This window comes from Abramis brama (genome assembly GCF_963993115.1).
Source record: "Abramis brama genome assembly, chromosome: 2".
In the NCBI taxonomy this organism is placed as follows: domain Eukaryota; kingdom Metazoa; phylum Chordata; class Actinopteri; order Cypriniformes; family Leuciscidae; genus Abramis; species Abramis brama.
In genome coordinates, this window is record NC_139964.1 from 66,977,195 (window position 1) to 66,997,136 (window position 19,942).

The 19,942-nt window shown below is 37.8% G+C and overlaps 2 protein-coding genes across 3 annotated transcripts in view; both read right to left on the bottom strand.

The window, feature by feature from the left end:
• The window catches only part of sonb (SON DNA and RNA binding protein b), a 19,925-nt gene extending 12,043 nt beyond the window's left edge, over positions 1 to 7,882 (bottom strand). For both annotated transcript variants that reach the window (XR_014604477.1, XM_084102663.1), the window contains exons 1-6: positions 7,758 to 7,882; positions 6,832 to 6,914; positions 6,582 to 6,753; positions 4,117 to 5,687; positions 1,499 to 1,887; positions 1,290 to 1,418 (exon numbers count right to left, since the gene is read on the bottom strand). Coding sequence is in view for 1 of the 2 variants with exons in the window: in XM_084102663.1 (XP_083958789.1) it covers positions 1,290 to 1,418; positions 1,499 to 1,887; positions 4,117 to 5,687; positions 6,582 to 6,753; positions 6,832 to 6,914; positions 7,758 to 7,840 (2,427 nt within the window). In the remaining variant the exon portion in view is untranslated. The remainder of the gene's footprint in view (positions 1 to 1,289; positions 1,419 to 1,498; positions 1,888 to 4,116; positions 5,688 to 6,581; positions 6,754 to 6,831; positions 6,915 to 7,757) is intronic.
• A 1,435-nt stretch (positions 7,883 to 9,317) lies between these two features.
• On the bottom strand, positions 9,318 to 19,148 carry LOC311078025 (uncharacterized protein; the record flags this gene model as incomplete). Its single annotated transcript, XM_084106670.1, has 11 exons — positions 9,318 to 9,548; positions 9,791 to 9,911; positions 10,138 to 10,260; positions 10,363 to 10,560; positions 12,007 to 12,171; positions 13,025 to 13,147; positions 13,245 to 13,445; positions 14,145 to 14,324; positions 16,216 to 16,338; positions 16,423 to 16,677; positions 19,112 to 19,148. The coding sequence occupies 10 exons, from the start codon at positions 19,146 to 19,148 to the stop codon at positions 9,796 to 9,798; spliced, it is 1,521 nt and encodes a 506-aa protein (XP_083962796.1). The 3' UTR covers positions 9,318 to 9,548; positions 9,791 to 9,795.
• Between the last annotated feature and the right edge of the window lie 794 nt (positions 19,149 to 19,942).

Here is a 19,942-nt window from a genome sequence, read left to right on the forward strand (position 1 = left end):
TATTAGTGTTTTTATGGAGGTTAGATGGAGGTAATTTAAATGTAAAAAATGCTAAATTAAATATCCATTATCAAACTATACTTATGAATTTTAAAACAATCGTAAAAAAATTTAAGCCTACCTCAACAACCTGCATAATTGAGGTACAATTTATGTTTAATGGCTAATATAAAAATTTTATACAATGCATTAAATGCATTTTTTTAATCGATTGCATTTAGTGTTATTAAATTAATTAAGGTGAGTGTTAGGTGACTGCAAAGATAATATAAATGTAAAACAACATGCATGTTAAATATCCAATATCAAACAATACCAATAAACAGAGAAGGAAAAATAAAAGCCCATCTCAACAAGCCTCATAATTCAAGGTATAGGTTTAGGGCCCTATTTTAACGATCTAAGCTCATGGTCTAAAGCGCAGGGCGCAAGTTCACTTAGGGCGTGTCCAAATCCACTTTTGCTAGTTTAACGACGGGAAAAATGGTCGGCGCTCCCGGCGCATGGTCTAAAAGGGTTGTCTCTATTCTCTTAATGAGTAATGGGTGTGTTTTGGGATTTATGTGTGTTAAACAAATCAGAGTCTCATCTCCCATTCCCTTTAAATGCCAGTCCATATTGTAATCCTTTTAATATTTGGCATGTGTGTGTGCTGCTGTGCGTCCCTGTGTGTGTAATAAGCAGAGTGTACGTGCATTGTGGACCCGCCTATAGGCACACATTACTAACGCGCTCTTTAAATAACAAAAAATAAAATATTGCGCCATTGACTTTAGACCAGGGTTGGTCAGTTGGTCAACGGCTCAGTCTATTTCTGTTGCCTCAAAACAGATGCAAAACAATACGCCAGAACACACCTCGTTCTCAGACCAGCCGCCCATGGGCGCACAAACGGGTGCAACTGCATTTGCTATTTAAACAACGCAGCGCAGGACGAGAAAATGATAACTGCGTCGGGCTGAAACTAGCAAAAAACACTTGCGCCGCGCTTGCCGCTGCATTGCTCCGGGTGTAAGATAGGGCCAGTATGGTTTAATATGGCTCGAAGTGTAATACTATGAGTTTATGAGTTAAACAAACCGCTAACATCAAGTATGAACAAAAGTAACAGTGATGCGAAAGTCAAGTCATCTTTATTTATATAGCGCTTTTAACAATATAGATTGTTTCAAAGCAGCTTTTACAGTGATAATAGGACATTACAGTAACAGAGATTGTTTTGGCTTTACAGCAGCTCTAGAATAAAGTTATTGTCTAGATAAAGTTATTTAAAAAAGTGAGAGACTTACACCGAGACTGAACGCAATGCCCTTATTCTCCTTCAGCGAAGCTCCAAACTTATCATCCTCTTCATCGTCTGACACGTGTGGTTTTGCGATGGCCATCTCTTCCTTACTCTCGGCGATCTTCTTGCATCTCTGAAGGATTAAATACACTGTTGGACTCAACGCAGACCAAGAAACACCAAACCTGCAAGCACATGCACAACAACCCTTACCTCGGTGAGCTCTTTAATGCTGAAGGTGTTCGCCTGCTTTGTCACTTTCTTTTTGGCTTCTTCAATACTGGCAAGATTAGGTGTGGCTGAAGACGGTGGCTTGTTGACGATTGTGGGTAACGGGGCGAATGAATTTTGTGTGAATGAAGCCAAGGCACCCATGCTAGACAAAGCAGCGGTCATGGTGGCGGCAGTCATGCTAGCCATAGCAGCGTTCATAGTCATGTTTGACATTACTGGCACGGTTAAGGACAAGGATGTGGAATTTGAGGATGACATGGGTAGCTGGAGAATAGCTCTGGGCCTGAGACTGTCCGGGATCGGCACGCCTGCCTTGGCACACATAGCGGCAGCGTTAGCCTTAGCTATTTCCAGCAACTGCTCCTTATCTGGGAATGGGAAAAACAACAGTAAGAGAAGACAAATGGGTTACACTTTATTGTTACAGTGTAATTATATATTTAACCACTGAGTAATAATAATTAACTACATGTACTTACTATAGGGATGGAGTAGGATTAGGGTTAGTTGCATGTAATTATGCATAATTTACTGTTACATGTAACAAGGACACTGTAAAATAAAGTGGGTTACACTTTATGTTAAGGTGTCGTTACAGTGTAATTAGACATTTAAATACAGAGTAATATTAAGTAACTACATGCACTTACTATAGGGTTAGTATTAGGATTAGGGTTTGGTTGAGGGTTAGTTGCATGTAATTATGCATAATTTATAGTTATTACTATAGTAACTACATGTAACATATAGACACTGTTACAGACAAATGCAATTTACAATACTGGTCAAGAGTTTGGAATAATTACAATTAGGGCTGTGAAAATAACGCGTTAATCTTAATTAATAGTCTTAATTAATAATCTTAATTAATCGGAGAAAAAATAACGCGCTAAAAAAAATAACGCAGATTAATCCATTCCGTATTGACCTTTGAACCTGGAGCGGTTCTAGCCACCATTCGACTGTAAAATGAGACGAGAACGCGCTGGCGCTGCCTGGATCATTGATTGGAACATTTACTTATAAAAAAACGGCATTTCAACGTTGATACACCGGTGAACGTAAGGGACCAAGGTCGAATCAATGTTGGATTATGTTTCGATTGTGCAAAACGAATCAACATTGAAATCGTGACATTGTTTCACTGTTGATGTCGTGACGTTGTTTCACTGTCTCTTCTTTCAATATGGGTGAATAAAGATTGTATGTCGACGTTGAACCAATGTTTGCTTCGGTTTTGCAACACATGCTCAAGATTGTAAAACAAGTTTTATTCTGAAAAAACAAAAGTCTAAAAATACTTTCTAAAACAGATGAAAAACATCTCAAACTTTAAATTGCAGCATTTTCGAAGTAATGTTAAAAACCTGTAGAAGCAAGTGTAAATAATGTTTATAATTTAATGTTTAATATTAAATGTATAATTTAATAATGTTCAATAATTTAATAATGTTCAATTGTATTGTATTGATTATTTGCTAGGCACAATTATTTCAATGCTCACCCTTTGAACATTTGAACATTATTTCAATAACATGTTCAACACAATTATTAATTTATTCCTGTGATCAAAGCTGAATTTTCAGCATCATTGCATGATCCTTTAGACATCAATATGCTGATTTGGTGTGTGCTCCGTTATTATCAATTATTAATAATGTTCAATTAATATAAATGGAAACAGTTTAACTGCTTAAGATTTTTGTGGAAACCATGATACATTTTTTTTTCAGGATTCTTTTATGTTTAAAAGAACAGCATGTATTTGAAATAGATATGTTTTGTAACATCATCTTTACTGACAGTTTTCATATATTTGATCAAACACGTACAGAATTGGTGAGCATAACACCGTGTCCTAAACAGACGCGATGCAATAAGATTCCAGCGACAAATAATTTGTCTGTCCACACTAGACGCGACTGCGAGATCCGTAAAAATCTATCATCAAAACCCACAGCCAATCAAAACAACGTGTGGGCGGAGTCAGCCAATCAGAACATCATGTGGGCGGAGTCTCGCGGCGAGTGCACAGCACCAGAGAGTAATCTTGACGGCACTCGCAAGAAAATGGATAAGTCGCTACATAATCAAATTCACAAATATTACACCATTTAAACATTATTAAAATACCTAGGCCACTGAGTTACTAAAACAATCTTTGTCAAAGAATACACTTGTTTGTTCACAGTTTGAACGTTCTTGTTTCCATTTGTTTAATTTCAAGATCTGAGGTGAATTATCCATTGTTGCTTTTACAGCTTCAAAGCTGGAGCACTAAATGATATTCAAAGTCACATGACACGCTTTTAACATTAAATAAAGCACATAAACAGCACCTGAGATGATCATCGCCACACTTTGTGTTTGTTGATCGAGTGCGACGTCGCAGAAAAATAGAAACCGTTTCTAAAACAGAATCGTCGCGTGTCGCCGTCGCGGCTGGTTAGGACAAACTCTGATTAACATGGAAAATAACCTTTAATCGCACGTTGTTGCGTGTAGTTAGGACACGGTGTAAGCTACCTCTTTCAAAGACATTAAAAAATATATTAATTATTCACAAAAATGGACCGAATTTAGAAGTTTCTTCATACCAAGTTCTGTAAGACGTGGAGGCGTTTTGCTGGTGCTCCGTCGCGGTCTGGAAGTCGAGCTCTTCTTGCGGAGGATGAGGACTGGGGAACGGCTGGGCTCTCGCTTCCATCTGTCCCGCTGATTTAGCGATCGGCTCCCGAAGCCTCCTCTCCTCCAGCGTGAGCCGGATCGGGATCTCCTCCTCGAATGCGAGCGAGACCTCTTTCTTGATTTAGATCGCCTGCTTCTGTCCGGAGTTCGAGATTTCCTCCTACGGCCTTGTGAACGAGATCTCGACTTCCTCTTTTTGGGCGACCTCGACTTCGAACGTTTGCTCCTCGTTCTGGACTTGTGCGATTTTTTTGCCGAGGGCGATCGAGACTTTGATTTTCTCTTTCTCGAGGACGACTTTGATCTGGATCGCGCAGCTACTTTGGATCTCGAGGACGTTTCTTGACTGGGAGACTTGGATGGCGAGGTTGAGTTCCTCTCGATCGAAGTCTCCGCGGCGGTTATTGGATTTGCGTTGGTTTCCGTCTCAGGGTTGCCAGCGCACTCTGAATCTTTTGGCGTAACGGTTGACGGTTCTTCAGATACATTGGTCACTTCCAAAGGCACCTCAGGTGTAATGCACTTTTGGGAAGACTTGGTCACAGATGTCTCTGCCAAGAAGGGAACTGGTCGCCAAGATCCAGTGACGCCGAATGTGTTGAAACCAGAACTCGAGCTGATCGGCGCAACGTCAAACGACTTGGTGTCAGAGTTCACAGCCATTGTTGGACTTTTTCCATTCTCTGTTGTGTTTTGAGACACATTTTTCTGCATTTCCATTGCACAACTTGTACTACTGTCCACTGCCGGATCTGCATCACTCTTAATCGACTCAGTTTTCTGCAGTTCATCTTTCAGATCAGACCTTGATCTAGAAACGGACCTTGATTTAGAAGGTTTCGTTCTACTTTGAGACTTACTCTTGGAACGGCATCTACTTCGAGACCTAGATTTTGACGTAGACTTTCTGTTCTTCCTCGAGATCACAACAGACCTGGATCTAGTTCGCCTGGAGCGCGACCTGGATCTCGAATGTTTGCCTCTTCTGACTGAATGAGACCTGGACCGATTGTTGCGTCTCTTTGACCTTGATCTACTTCTCTCTCTCTGTTTATGAGTCTTTTTGGAGCTATTTCTGGAGCGGGAGGTTGACTTTGATCGCCGCTGTCGTTTCGAAGACCGAGATCTTGATCTGTGTCCTGATTTCCATCTGGGTGATCTTGATCCTCTAGAAGTCTCCTTACTTTTAGACGTTCTGCTGGAACTTCTTTTCTTATCTTTGGGCCTTTCGTTTTCAGTGCTTTTGTGGACAGAGTTCTCTATCTTGGGAATAATGTCAGGCAAAACCCCAGATGTGTCGTTGAGCTCAGACTTTGAAATCTTACCTGCGGACGAGGACTTCGTATTTTCATTAGAAGGTTTTGATTCAGACTCAGAACCAGAACCAGATGCTGAAGAGCTTTCAGACTTTGAGCGAGACCTCTTTACTTTGTCTGCATCTTTGCTTTTTTTCTTCTTCTTTCTCTTCTTTTTCTTTCCACTTTGGACAACAAACAAACATAGGAAAAAATAAAAAACACAAAGTTCAAACAAAGTTATAACTGAACCTATGGTATGGAAGCTTGTTTCCGCCACAAAATAAAACATTTTAAAAGATGATTGCGACTTTTTATCTCGCAATTGCGAGTTTACATCTCGCAATTCTGACTTTATTTTTCAGAATTACGAGATATAAAGTTCTGAGAAATAAAGTCGCAATTACTTTTTTTCTCGCAATTGCGACTTTATATCACGTAATTCTGACTTTATAACAAATAATTGCGAGTTTATATATCGCAATTCTGACATCTTTTCTCACAATTGTGAGATATAAAGTCCAATTCTAAGGAAAAAAAAGACACTTTTTTTTTCTTTTTTACCTCAGAATAGCTTATATCTCACAATTCTGACTTTATAACACGCAATTGCGACTTTATATCTCGCAATTGCGACTTCATTTCTCAGAATTGCGACTTTATATCTCGCAATTGAGACTTTATTTCTCAGAATTGCGACTTTATTTCTCAGAATTGCGACTTTATTTCTCAGAATTGCGACTTTATTTCTGACTTGATGTTGATATATCGCAATTGTGAGAAAAAAAGTCAGAATTGTGAGATAAAAAGTCGCAATTATTATTATTTATTTATTATTCAGTGGCGGAAACAAGCTTCCATACTATGGAGATTAATTTGAACAGCCGTAAAGTTTATAAAACCATTAGAGTGGTGCATGATCAAACGGAATAAATGATCAAATGTTAAGAAGAAAGATACTACTCTGAAGTCAATCACTAAACATCAAACAAACAGATCTTGTCACATTTTGTAAATATAACTAATATAAAACACAAGGATGACTAATTAACATTATTTGTCTTTTGTAAGTGTCTCACCTTTCTTGTGTGTCTTTGTCGGACTCTGTCTCTGAGCTGCTGTCTTTTCCTTCTTTGCGTTTCTTTCTCTTCTTTTTGCTTTTGTGTTTTTTGTGCTTTTTATTTTTCCTGTGTTTAGTGCTGGTGTCCTCTTTAGCATGGTTATCTTGGAGGTCAGTATGTGCGACTTTATCTGCAGTGAAAGCAAAGACTGATTAGTGACAGAATATACGTCATAAAATACAAAAACATAGACGTATTGACAACTAACCTGTTGGTGTGTTCATTTGTTCTTCCTTTAGTCCATCTTCTCTCATCTCAGTCACAGGTTCAGACTGTGGCTCATCTGTAACACTGAATGAAAAAAAAAAAAAAAAACATTTTATTACTCATTTAAAACACGACGCAGATGTAGATTAAGTCCGTTGTCTTTGTTGCTTTATTGAGTGAAATTCCTATCACGTACAATTCAACAGAATTATTAATAATAGCAATCTTTTACTCTCAAGAATACAAATAAAATGCTGTAACTCCAGTAAAGTGATTGTGTCCAGACCATAGAACTAAGACAAAACCAGTCATATATATTAGTATTTATAAAGTGCTTTACAAATTGTTTCAAAGCAGGTTCATAATAAAGAGGAAAATAACTGTCAAAAATGAAGTTTCTGTGTTTTTCAGATACACAAACATTGTATTGCATAACAATTCTGTCAGTGATTGGCAACTACCCAGCAATTGGGTTACCACTGAATCAACAATATGATACAAGTGTTAGCATTTTAAAATGTCACACATTTATATGAAACAATTATGGTGAAAGCTAACCATATTAACATTTATTGTAAAGGTTTAACGTTACCTCACGATGCCTGAACCGGTGAACAATTTACAACATTAGATAACGTTACACAAAACGTCTTATGTATTCTCTCATGTAACGTTACACTAAAATAACTTGTAATTTTTTCAACGCTATTTCAACAACATGATGTAGCTAATACAGAAGGCAACAAACAGTGAGAGTACATAATTCAGTTTCAACACCATCATTAAATGTTTAAGCACTATCTCAGTGGAGTTTGCGCACAGTGATCATAACAGCTAATGTTGAGCTAGTCGGCTAAAAAAAAATCAACGCGTTCTTAATGAAACACGCTATACCTTAAGTCACGAGTAAAAGATCGAACATTTTACCTGATTTCTTGAGTTTCATCCTCGATTTCTTTAATCTTATTCATTACAAAATCCCTGAAAATCTGCTCGATATTGGTCGCCATCACAGTAGAAGCGTTGTTGAGTCCGCCAGTATCCCATAATGCCTCATCAACTGCTTCTTCCTCCGGTCACCACAGCGACGCGAAAGCGGCAAATTCAAAGTGTCAAAACCGTTAGTTAAACGGCTAATAACAAAAATATTTAATAATATAATTGATAATAATTGTTTCAGTAATCATCGAAAGTTACCATGTTGACCAAATTATTTTTGTGTAACTTAAATGGTGAGTAACTTAGTAAGTTACTCGTTTTGATGTAGTCGCCAGTCGATTAAAGTTAACCCTGTAATAATAGTCATATATATATATATATATATATATATATATATATATATATATATATATATATATATATATATATATATATATATTGTAATCGAACGGTTTGTTGTTTAGACAAAATCTAAAAAGTTTTGAATCATATTTGATACATCAGGCTATTATGGCTCATATAGCATGATGCAGTGAAAATTATAAAGAGCTCATAAAACACTAAACCGAGCAATAATTCCGACAAAAAACAATGATGATTGAGGGATAAAAAATAAACTTTCCTCAAAAGCCTGATGGATCATATTTGATATCGATATTCACATTTTAACACGATTTTTATAAAACCACGAGCTTAAGGTGGACATATACAATTATTTTAAATTGCCTTTTACTTGCTAAAAAAACATGAACTATCAATCAGACGGAAGGCATGTAGACAGGTTTTTCAAAGTTTTGAATCAGCAAATATGATACATTAAAATGTGTGTTGACAGCTTTGTTGATCATAATGTTATTATCACTTAATTATTAGCATAGATGCAGATGTATTTATGTATGAATTGATATTTACATGATTCTGTATTAGTGGTAAGATAAGCTGTTGATCGAGATGACGTTGACACCTTATGCTGCATATAGCAACAGTCATGTTTTTTTCCACAAAAAAGTTCCCTGTGGTGAAAATCAAGCTTTTAATGTTGTTTATGTGTCTATGTGGTGTTTTTAATAATGCTTTAAGACAAACCATGTGTAAATTCATAAGTCGACTCCATTGCTGAGTATTTTCTCCTTAAAACTGCAGTGAACCAAAGACAGTCTCAAAAACACGCTTTGAAATCGCTGGTGTTTCTGACGTCACAAACTACCTTGTAACCAATCAGATCAACGTGTGATCGTCAACCAGTGGATCTCTGAGCTGAGTGAGTGAGTGGAGGCGGGGCTCATTTGCATATTCATAGAACTGTGTATAAATGAGGCAAGGGTGTCGAGTTACATTCAAGCTATTTTAAGGCATGAAGAATTTTTAAATATGATAATTTTGGTGATCAGAGATGAGTTTTAAGGGATACAATTATTGACTACAGGGGGACTTTAACACGCCAAATAATAAGCAGAGATATGTCCCACTAAGATAAAAACCGTAAAAAACATGTAAAACATCAGTTTTCAAACATCAATAAAACATCAAATGTCATATTTTGTTAATGCATTTATTTTGTAGATCAGAACAGGAGGTTCAAATATTGCATGACACCTATATTGCATGAAACCTCTGAAATTAGCAGTAAAGTGTACTAGATAGACAGTTACATATATGATGGACAACAAGCTTTAGTAAAACTGAGAATTGCTTCTTATACACTTCAGATGCATAGAGATAGATCCAGAGATGGTCTTCGTGCAGTCATAGGGTACAAACACAGTCAAACGCTCTCATCTGGAAAATAACCAAAAAAACAAAACAAAAAATCACTTTGCTTTCAGCATTTCCTGCATGGTGGCATTTGTTTAGTTTTGGCCCATAATTGCATAGTTATTAGGTATTATGAGGTGTTACACAACTTAATAATAGCCCAAAGTTCAAAGAATGATGACAAGCAAAATGAGCAGTTCTGCAACTTAATAATGTCTTATTACTTAGCCAGCGCAGATAGTGTTCGTTGATTAGAAAATGCTCACCGATTCTAAACACGAGCTCTCCCTCGACTCCAACCGTTGTAGTTTGGTTTCAACAACTGATGATTTCTGAGCTCATGTAGGATGTGCAGCTGGGGTTTAGTGCCTTGTCTGAACTCATCCACTGTAGAGAAGAAGACAAATAAAAAAATGAAAAATGGGATAGTTCACACACACACACACACACACAAAAAAAAAAAATATAATTTTTGTGTTGCACAGAAGAAGAAAAAAACAATTTTGTACCAACTAAGATGGAAACAACCCTTTATTATCCCATATATATATATCTTTTTAACCATTTCTAAGACATGCTGATATCATGTGTGTAGATGTTTTGAAACACTCACATGGCGCTGTGCTCCTCTGCATCTCTGATAGTGACGGCAGCTTCAGTCCAGTTCTGGGATCCACAAGATTGGCCTGAGAATTCTGAGTTCCCTTCCTCATCTCATACGCTGGAGGATTGTAGACTGTGGAGAAAGACAGAAATAGGTAAATATGACCAATCTTCTATGTGCAGTGAGTATTTATTTTTTTAAATGACTTTTTTTTAAATGACTTTGCAGACTTACAGCCGGAAACTCTTCTGTTCATTTCTCCAACTTCATGTATGGGCATCCCAGTGTTCATGTCCATCAGGAAGCGCCTGGAAGGTTCTGTTCCCTGCCTGCGTAACTCAACAGGAACGGCTATGTGGTTTTCCTTGCGTTCAGAAGAGTCTTGGCTTTTTATGTCCTCGTGCTCAGGGCCAGAAACCACTTCCCAGTTATCTGTTAATGAAGGTGAAAGAAAACGAGGCAACCATTGAGATTTTTCTAAGCCCTTGGCTTGTAAAGTATCAGAAAAGATCCTCAACATCAACAAATAATCTTTAAAGGGATACTCCACTTTTTTTGGAAATAGGCTCATTTTACAACTCCCCCAGAGTTAAACAGTTGAGTTTTACGGTTTTCGAATCCATTCAGCCGAACTCCGGGTCTGGCGGTACCACTTTTAGCATAGCTTAGCATAGATCATTGAATCGGACAAGACCATTAGCATCTCTCTCAAAAAAATGACCAAAGAGTTTCGATATTTTTCCTTTTTAAATCTTGACTCTTCTGTAGTTACATCGTGTACTAAGACCGACGGAAAATGTAAAGTTGCGATTTTCTAGGCTGATATGGCTAGGAACTATACTCTCATTCCTGCGTAATAATCAAGAAACTTTGCTGCCGTACCATGAGTCCAGCAGGCGTAATGATATAAATACGTTAGTCTAATAGGTTAGACAAACTTAGTCCCGGTCATGTTGGAAGTTACCGAGCTGGGGACTATTTTCAGGCGCTGCGTCATATCATTACGCCTGCTGGACTCATGGTACGGCAGCAAAGTTTCTTGATTATTACGCAGGAATGAGAGTATAGTTCCTAGCCATATCAGCCTAGAAAATCGCAACTTTACATTTTCCGTCGTCTTAGTACACGATGTAACTACAGAAGAGTCAAGTTTTAAAAAGGAAAAATATCGAAACTCTTTGGTCATTTTTTTGAGAGAGATGCTAATGGTCCTGTCCGATTCAATGATCTATGCTAAGCTATGCTAAAAGTGGTACCGCCAGACCCGGAGTTCGGCTGAATGGATTCGAAAATGGTAAAACTGTTTAACTCTGGGGGAGCTGTAAAATGAGCCTATTTCCAAAAAAAGTGGAGTATCCCTTTAAAGCAACACCAAAGCACTATTTCTTCTTCGGTCCCCCTACAGGTTGGAAGCGGAATTGTCCATTACCGCTGTTGTAAATAATTTCACCTAACGCAGCCTACCGTCCAGCACCGGCTTTGGAAATAATGATGTCCACAGACAAGGTAGAGTATGTTGCATGATTTTCTGAAAGTATGATGTATTGCGACATCAGAAACAAAGAAAAACAAAATAATGACATTGCTTGCTATTTTTTTGCTATTGTAACGCTTGTCGTAACGCAAGTCAAATTTGTAGTTTATTATGTCTCATTCGAACTACAGATCCGCTACCCGATCTGGCATCTTGCATAGTGCAATAATAGCCGATAGAGGGTCGCAAAGCGAATGCAGAAGTGCCTTTCACCCTGTTACGAGTGGATGAACCACTGAAACGATTTTGGAAACATTATTTTAAGGTACACAAGAATCTTTGGTGTTGCTTTAATTCAATGGCACAGAACGTCTTGTTCTCAGATATTTGAACTTGAGACTTACAGCTTGGTCTTCTGTCCTTCTTATGTTGGTGTTCTTTCAGTAGACCGGTGTTCTGGTCCATCTTGAGGTTTCTGGAAGGTTTAGAGTCTTGTTTGTGCATCTCAGTCAGTCTGAGCTCATGTAGGATGTACGGCTGGTATACAGTGCCTTGTCTAAACTCATCCACTGTTGAAGGAAGAATACAGAAAAACAGTATTTAGAGGGATAGTTCAGTAACATAAAATAAAAGAATTTCTTCAATGCTTGAATGCTCTACTAAATAACGTTTTTTGTTGCACAGAAGGAAAACATTTTCTGCAAAGTTTAATATGGTGAGAAATTATGACAGAATTTTCTTTTTTGAGGAAAAATCCCTTTAATCAAAATCAGCCCCCCTGAAATCAAAATGTACGTTTTTTAGCTTTTAGTATGAATATGTTAGCCTTAAGGGTATGAATAAGCTGGTGTGTTCCAAAACAATGACAAAATTCGCATTTAGGAGATATAAGCATTCAAAACGTACAGTCTCTCACTTCCGCTAAAATGGATCAGGGATTTTTATGACGTCACCGTGTCTCATCACATCTCCTGTCCAATCAAATGCTCTCTAGAATCTAAAGCTCCGCCCCCTATGCTATAAATACCACCTGGCCAAAGCGACCGTTGACACGTCTCAGAGCAATATGTGTTGGAGTGTGTGTTCGGTTGCTCAAACGCTCAAGTTTTATTCCGTTTTCCAACTGTACGTTGGTTAAGAATAAAATGGCTAGAATTTATTCACACTTCTACTGAATCCAACATATCATCAGCGCTCGGATTCGCTTCCATGGTGCTGTCAGTCTGTGAGGTAAACTAAACGCTATTGGCTATTAGAAAAGGGGGAGGAGCCATTCAACATGTCCCGCCTTAGCTTCAAACAAAGCTGCGCGTTCCAAGGCACTTTGTCCCAAAGTGCAAGTAGTGTATATATGTTTTAATCATTTCTAAGACTTAAAACATGACTGATATCATGTGTGTGTAGATGTCTTGAAACACTCACATGGCGCTGTGCTCCTCTGCATCTCTGATAGTGACGGCAGCTTCAGTCCAGTTCTGGGATCCACAAGATTGGCCTGAGAATTCTGAGTTCCCTTCCTCATCTCATACACTGGAGGATTGTAGACTGTGGAGAAAGACAAAAACTATTGTTAATGGCCAAAATCTACTATGTGCATTTATTTTTTTAAATGACTTTTTTTTAAATGACTTTGCAGACTTACAGCCGGAAACTCTTCTGTTCATTTCTCCAACTTCATGTATGGGCATCCCAGTGTTCATGTCCATCAGGAAGCGCCTGGAAGGTTCTGTTCCCTGTCTGCGCAACTCAACAGGAACGGCTATGTGGTTTTCCTTGCGTTCAGAAGAGTCTTGGCTTTTTATGTCTTCGTGCTCAGGGCCAGAAACCACTTCCCATTTAGCTGCTAATGAAGGTGAAAGAAAACATAAGTCCAAACTGGCAAAAGGATTTCTCTAAAAGCTAGAATCCCTTTGGAAAAGACCAACTCGACTTTGGTTTTGGTTGTCGTTGCATTACACTAAAAAAATCAGAAGTTGTAAAAACTCACAAACTTGAAGCAATCAGCTTCAGAACTTCTGCATGACAAATATTGGTAACACTTTATTTTACAGTGTCCTTGTTACATATGTTACATGTACTTACCATAGTAATAACAGTAAATTATGCATAATTACATGCAACTAACCCTCAACCAAACCCTAATCCTACCCTAACCCTATAGTAAGTGCATGTAGTTGCTTATTATTACTCAGTACTTGAATATACAATTACACTATAACAATGACACCTTAAAATAAAGTGTAACCCAAATGTATGTAATCATAAGTTCCCATGCTTTAACCAGAAATCATCATCATGACTAAACTGATCATGCCACCAAACTTGACATCGTAAGTTCTTGCTGTTTAATATTTTAAGTAACTCATACTAATGGCCTAGAAATTTACATTGTTAAATAGTCCAATCAATCTATAAAATAGAGTTTTTTTTTCTGACAAGACTGAAGTTGTTGTTGGTATAACATTATAGCTATACTGTTCACCAGCAAAACGCAGGTCTTTTCAGAAGGGTTGTAGATTGTCCATTAGAAAGTGAGACTTACAGCCCGCTACTCTCCCGTCCAGCTCGTTCCGGTGTTCTTTGAGGAGACCGGTGTTCAGGTCCATAAGGACGGGAGGATCAGCAGGGATCGCTCTCTGCTCATGTGGTTTCAACAAGTGATGCTTTCTGAGCTCCTGTAGGATGTGCAGCTGGTTTTCAGTGCCTTGTCTGAACTCATCCACTGTTGGAGAAATACCACAACAAATGGAGACTGTCACACTTCAAAACATCCCATATACATAAAATAAAAAATCACAATGAGATTTATCATCTCTCAGACAGTTGAAGAGTTTCATATATGAGGTTAAAGGTAACACTTTATTTTACAGTGTCCTTGTTACATATGTTACCATAGTAATCAGAGTAAATTATGCATAATTTCATGCAATTAACCCTCAACCAAACCCTAATCCTACCCTAACCCTATAGTAAGTATATGTTGTTAATTATTATTACTCAGTACTTAAATATATAATTACACTGTAATAATGACACCTTTATATAAAGTGTAACCATGTTAAACAAGAACAATTGGAGACTTTTTATTAAGTCTCATGGTTCTCAAAATAGAGACTAATCTCACATTTATGCTCATGCATGGGATGCTGGTTGTTGTTTACTGGTGGACCAGCAAAATCAGCTCAGTTTTGCTTGAGAACAGCTGGTCCACCAGCTCAGGGGTGTGTTTCCCAAAAGCATCGTTAGCCAACTATGTTCCCAAGTTCCGTTATTATCAGCAGTTCAACGAGTCGAAAAAAATCACATATTTTATCAAGCAGATAAAATGTGCCAATGTGTTTATACCCTGCCAAAGGTTAAAGTTCAGAAGAATGGTTGTATCTGAACCTTGGAACTGAGGAAAGACACGTACTTACTACATTTAGCCTACCGTTACTACAGTAAAATGATGGTAAATTTTAATAAGCAAAGAGAAATGAAACAAAATGACAGAAAGTGTTCCCATATTAATTTATTATGATTGAATAACTATTATTATTTTGGCAAAAACTGATGTGATGATTTCACAATGTGAGATTTCTCATAGACCCAGTTTTTCCTTTTAACATCACCATGCCAATTTTAATATTTGTAACAGAATCACCTTTAGAAATTAGAGATTTTGCAAACCAGCAAAATCAGCTCAGTTTTGCTTGAGAACAGCTGGTCCACCAGCTCAGGGGTGTGTTTCCCAAAAGCATCGTTAGCCAACTATGTTCCCAAGTTCCGTTATTATCAGAGTCGGTGTTTCCCGAAACGATCGTTCCAACGAACATTCGCAAACAGCATCGCAGAGTTGTGTGTATGAAAGACAGATCTCGACCTGTGGTTAGAAGAATAGTTTCTAGTTTGCATGGCATGTGGACTTAATAAACCCTTATCTTGAGCAAAATAATCAAGCTGGCATTCAGTACAATCTGTATATTTTAGGCTATTTAGAATACATACAAATGTCATTTACGTCTTTTAGAGCGTCGTTTTTGAAGAGTGTGCATGTATGAACGAGCTCTAGTGTATAAGAACGAGCCTATGAAAATAACTGGGAAAAATAAGAGATAGTCCTCAGATGCCATGTCCGTAATTTATAGCAAAACATCTAGTGTTAATTCAATCTCAAACAGATTCATTAACTGTAGTTATCACTCCAAAACCTGCGTGACATCATTAACCAACGTGGTTGAACGACCAATTTGCGACAATATGGTTTCGGGAAACAGTCGTGACTAGCTAGTTGATTTCTTCAACGATGCATCGTACTATGGTAGTTAAGCAGCGAGTTACGCCGTCGTACGAGAAACACACCCCTTACCAACATAAACCAGCCTGGACCATGAATCTATGCTGGATTTTTGTCTATGGCAGCCACTTAAACTGCATTGTAAAAATGTGCACATACCCTATAAAATATTAATGTGCTCACAAACAGATGATCATAACAGAATATTGATTCTGATTCTTTGAGTTAAAATCTTCTTGTATCATACTTGGCCCTGTAATTGCTGCTTGTTGCTATACGCTCAAACACAGTTAAAACATGGCTGATATCATGTGTGTAGATGTCTTGAAACACTCACATGGCGCTGTGCTCCTCTGCATCTCTGATAGTGACGGCAGCTTCCGTCCAGTTCTGGGATCCACAAGATTGGCCTGAGAATTCTGAGTTCCCTTCCTCATCTCATACGCTGGAGGATTGTAGACTGTGGAGAAAGACAGAAATAGGTAAATATGACCAATCTTCTATGTGCATTGAATAAAAAATAAAAAAAACTTTGCTGACTTACAGCCGGAAACTCTTCTGTTCATTTCGCCGACCTCCTGCTTGAGCATCCCAGTGTTGAGATCCATCAGGAATCGTCGGGAAGGTTCTGTTCCCTGCCTGCGCAACTCAACCGCAACTGGTATTTGCTTCTTGGGTTTCACACCAGTGTTCATGTCCTTCAGAACTGAGTTGTCTCTGTCTTCGTCATGGGCCAGTTGTGGCCCTATTGGCTTCAGTCTACCATTGGGGACTCGATGCAGTGGTCTTGCATGGAGACCTGCACATACATCATGAACGTTCAACCTGCAGCTTATATAACACTTTGGTAACTCTTTACTTAAATCCCTTACGTATGATGCATTATAAAGTATTTTTAATGCAGTAATTCTGCCTTGTTATGCACCTTGTATGGTCTCATGAATAATTGTAACCACAGTTATAATACATTATAATACTTATCTATTCATTGAACATGCCTTTAGAAAGTATAATGCATTAAAACACATGACAAACAATCTGCAAATATTAATTTAAACATTTAACATAACAGGGCTCCAGACTGCGACCAAATGGTCGCATTTTGCGACCAAAATTTGAGAGTGTGCGACTGAATTTTACATCCAGTCGCACATGTGCGACCAGTATTTTTTTTTACGTTAAACGTGGAAGGGGCGCGTCAATGAATCCGGAATGTGTAGCAGGCCAATGATGACGAGTGTGAGAAGAATAGGGAATGGCCACTGTAACTGGCTAATGTGTGGAGGGAGGGGGAGGGTCCTAGAGATAATCGAGCGCGCGACCGCGCGTAAACGTCTGTTGGAAGGAAACAGACAACGGAGACAAATATCAATGTCACAGACACAGTCGGATGATGATTCAGAGTCAGAGGTTTGTGAGGTGATAAAGTCCCGAACCCACCATTTTCAGGAAGACTGGCTGAGAGAATTAAACTGGTTGAGGTACTGTAATGAGACGAACTTAATGAACTGCGAATGTTGCAGTCGCTTCCCCAGAACTGCGGGGAACACGAAGTTTGCAGACAGTGCAGGCACTTCGCAGTTTAAACACAATACGCTAGTTAGACACAATCTCAGCCTCAAGCATAGAGTGACATGTTAATAAATGAAAACAAAATGAAAGCGGAAAAAACTGCGCTACTCATTTTTGCTTCACAGACCGTTTAATAGTTCGAACCAATAATAGACAGCGCAGAGCTTCTCTCGCCAGTCGCGGGCGGATCTCGATCACGCAACACCGTTACATCGTTCAGATCCAGTGAAGAAATCCATTGAGTTCGCGACAGAATTAATAACATTGCTGCGAGATCCAGTGAGAAACATTCATATTCGACGCAGAATTCTCTGTTATAAACTATATCAGATCAAACAGCACTGACGTGGAAACCAGGAGAAACATCGTGCCATGAACGAACAAGTTATAGAAGGCTTTAGGTCCACAGATCAGCAACATTCACCATGGATTTAATGTAGTAACACTAACTGTAACTATGGTTATAACAGTAGCCTACACATATCTTTTTCCAGCACTTGAACTATAAAATAACTATAATATCATATTTAAATGTTATTTTTAATGTGTTGACCAAATCATTTTTTGTTCATCCTTTAAAGATTGTCCCTATTTATAAAACTAAAAGTTTCAAGAAGTAGGAAATCTCAAAATACAAAAAAAAAAAAAAAAAAAAAGAGAGATTAAATTACCATAGTAAACATAGAGGACGCTTATTGGCTATTTTCACTCCCTAATAGCTATTTTGTCACTCATTTTGCGTTTGAATTAATATTAAGACATCATGAATGGTAATAATTAAAGTTAACTTTATCTATACACCTCAAATTAAGCTCAATGCATTATCATCCCACAGTGCTACCAAATACTTTCTGTAGAACTTAGTGCTTCTGCCCTCAAATGTTAGTCTGGAGCCCTGCGAACTTAAAATAAAACTGCACATTGTAATTTCTGTACGTTAAATCTATTTATTATCAAAGCATTTGTCAGTAATACAGTTATGTGGGGGGAAAATATGAATAATTGCACTGCAAGGTCATTTAAGGTGTGCCCCTAAATTTTCTGCTTGCGCTCCTAAAATTTTAAGTCAGGGGCTACAGCGCTCCTAATAAAAAAAGTTAGTCTGGAGCCCTGCATAAGCATGTCTAATTAACCACATAACCTTTATATCATCTCAATTAAGTTATGAAAACTATTGAAGAAAGAAGCCATATCTCTTAATAGCACAAGCCATAAAAACTGATTTATGACTTGTCTCTATCTCAATTGTTGAATAGGTAATCACATATTTTATCAAGCAGATAAAATGTGCCAATGTGTTTATACCCTGACAAAGGTTAAGGATGGTTGTATCTGAACCTTGGAACTGAGGAAAGACACGTACTTACTACATTTAGCCTACCGTTACTACAGTAAAATTATGGTAAATTTTAATAAGCAAAGAGAAATGAAACAAAATGACAGAAAGTGTTCCCATATTAATTTATTATGATTGAATAACTATTATTATTTTGGCAAAAACTGATGTGATGATTTCACAATGTGAGATTTCTCATAGACCCAGTTTTTCCTTTTAACGTCACCGTGCCAATTTTAATATTTGTAACAGAATCACCTTTAGAAATTAGAGTATTCAAAAATTAATTATAGTGTCAATAAATAAAGATGCAGATAAATCTCACCAGCCACAGCCAGCAGGAGCAGTAAGACCCGGAACATCCTGGAAAACAAATATGGAAAAACAATTTAATGAGTAGTTTGGCTTCCCAAACACCATCGTTTCTTACAAACAATTTGCTTTCTCAGGCTTTTGTGAATGAAAACACAGTAACAACACGTTAAATGCTACCTGTGATCTTCTCAGTTCTGAGAAAAATAGATCAATAGATGCTTCAGCGCTGAGTGATTTATCCTGTCGGTTTGACTCACCTCACACAACAAGGATCGCACGCACTCTGGATTCGCCTTTAATAACCCAGAGACTCAGATAATAACCTGGTTCAGAGGTTGGCATGAACCTGTAATACTCCCTCTTTTTATCTTTTCATCTGCCTTTGTCTCTTAGACAGCGATAAAACATCCGCTCTTTGATCCCAGACATTCTGACACGAACCAGTTCAACTGATATTAGTGTCGGCACATTCATGACCTGAACCGCTTTATTGCTGAGATGTTCACGCTTTACTGATATCACCATCCAATGGAAACATGCATTGCTCAGAAGTTGCTCTTGGAGATGTTTCTGTTTGTCTCAGATGTTTCTCTTACAGAACAATACAAATACCCAGTTTTATCAATAGAGTACAGATCTATCAAACGAATGTACATTGAAAAACACACTCTAAAAAATGCTGGATTGTTTTAACCCAAATTTGGGTCAAATATGGACAAACCCAAACGTTGGGTTAAAAATGTAATGTAAAAATCTAACCCAATGGCTGGGTTTGTCAATATTTATCAGTAGAGTATATAGATCTATCAAAATAATGTACATTGAAAAATAAATTGGTGTA